We start from the raw sequence: 2,091 nt of genomic DNA on the forward strand, positions 1-2,091 counted from the left end.
TATAAGGTTTGAGATCAATCTGAAACTAGCTTGAAGAGAAAGATTAACTTTTATGGCTGTTATTGTTGCTCTTTTGAAACTGGTATATCTAGATGATTTCTGTGATTAAAATAGGTCAAAATAAACTCGTTCTCTAGTTGCATGAATGCACAAATTTATCACGCCTGCATCAGGAAGATGGCCTGCATGTCAACTGAATCGTGTCCTATGAATGGTGGAAATGGCCAGTATAGTTACACTCGCAATTCGTCTATCCAGGTAACCCTTTTTATTAACTACCTTGATATTTGTCTTTGTTATACTGAATGATAGCAAACTTTAAAAGAGGTATTTATTGTACCATGATGATTTTCAGAAAGTATACAAACAAGCTTGATGTTGGTGATATTCATATTTATGGTCTTTAATTAGTTTACAAAACCTAAAGGTAAAACTTCCTATTCTACAGAGATGGGGAGTCGAAGCATCGAAGGCCTTGATTGGTGAGGCAGTTTGGGAGAAACTTGATACCAATTTCTCGACCTTATTCAATATTGCAGATTTGGGGTGTTCTGTGGGACCGAATACATTTATTGTGGTTGAAAATATTATAGAATCTGTGAAACTCAAGTACCCATCCCCCAATCCGAACTCAGAAGGCATAGAATTTCAGGTGTTCTTCAACGATCTTGCCTCCAATGATTTCAACACACTTTACCGGTCTTTGCCTCGTGACAGGGAATATGCTGCATCCATTGTCCCAGGTTCTTTTCATGGCCGCTTATTTCCCAAATCATCCCTTCATTTTATTCACTCCTCATATACACTTCATTGGCTCTCCAAGGTCCCAAAAGAGTTGCTAGACAAGAACTCTCCTGCATGGAACAAGGGGAGGATCTCCTATGGGAGTGCTCCAAATGAAGTTGTCCAGGCTTACTCAGCTCAATTTGCCAAGGACATGGGATCTTTTCTGAAAGCTAGGGCACAAGAACTTGTCCATGGAGGTCTCATGGCGCTTATCATTCCATGCCTCCCAGTTGATACATCACCTTCCGAATGCCCCCTAATTGCAGTTATGGACCTACTAGGAGACAGTCTCATGGACATGGCTAGAATGGTATGGCCTATCAAACTCAATCTAAGTTCAGTGAAACTCGTTATAATTATTTTGGAATACTAATTATTGGAGATTTCAGTCATCATTTCTCATGGAAAAATTCTTGATTCCAGTTACAATCAAGCTGAAAACTTGGGTAATTGGCTGTTGATAATGGCTATATAAATTAACCCAAGAGCAAGAGATCTAAATTACCATGCTTTAACTGAAAACTCAATCTATATGTATGACAGGGTTCTAAGAATGCCTAAAGGTTTTGATATATATACTTAATTAGGAACCAATTTTTGGTCAGTCAACCATTAACATAGAGACCAACAAATTTCAGATCTTTATGGCAGATGGATGCTCAGTGACTTCCTAATGTTGATAAAATTGAAACTTATGGCAGGGATTGATCAGTGAAGCTAAAGTGGACTCCTTCAACTTCCCTAAATACTACCCCACTCAACATGAGTTAAAGACCCTCATAGAGAGAAATGGATACTTCAGTATTGACAGAACTGAACCACTGGCTCAATCCACGACTCATGCAAGAGATCTTAATTTCCAAATTTTCATTTCCCACACAAGAGCTGCATGGGAAGGAGTTATCAAAATGCACTTTGGAAGTGATATCATTGATGGACTGTTTGATCGGTTCATGAAGAAAGTGTTGAAGTTCTCGCCCTTAATTTCAAGGCACAGCAGCAAGCAGATCGCCGAAATATTTGTCCTCCTCAAACGCAAAGCCAGTTGATGATATTGATACCTCGTTTTAATTTGAAACATTATGGAATAACTACTTATGATTTCAAGTGCTTTGAAATGCTAATCTTGAGATGTGTCATCAATATCATCCCAGGGAAAAGAAAATTACTGTTCTTCACTGCAGCTTTGACCACAAATTTGTCTTTAGAAGCCAATCCTTACAAAACAACATGAAGCCATTGCTAAACTAATCCATTCCTCATTATGCTATACCAGGCCTACTTTACACAACTGGGGGTGGATCT

The 2,091-nt window shown here is 38.5% G+C and overlaps 1 protein-coding gene across 1 annotated transcript; it reads left to right on the forward strand.

The window, feature by feature from the left end:
- The first annotated feature begins 207 nt into the window (after nt 1-207).
- LOC100242704 (loganic acid O-methyltransferase) lies at nt 208-1,835 on the forward strand. The gene is made up of 3 exons (XM_002266511.3): nt 208-258; nt 449-1,096; nt 1,488-1,835. Exons 1-3 carry the CDS (start codon nt 208-210, stop codon nt 1,833-1,835), a joined length of 1,047 nt encoding a protein of 348 aa, XP_002266547.3.
- Nucleotides 1,836-2,091: the final 256 nt, after the last annotated feature.

Source organism: Vitis vinifera, chromosome 14 (genome assembly GCF_030704535.1).
Source record: "Vitis vinifera cultivar Pinot Noir 40024 chromosome 14, ASM3070453v1".
Classification (NCBI taxonomy): domain Eukaryota; kingdom Viridiplantae; phylum Streptophyta; class Magnoliopsida; order Vitales; family Vitaceae; genus Vitis; species Vitis vinifera.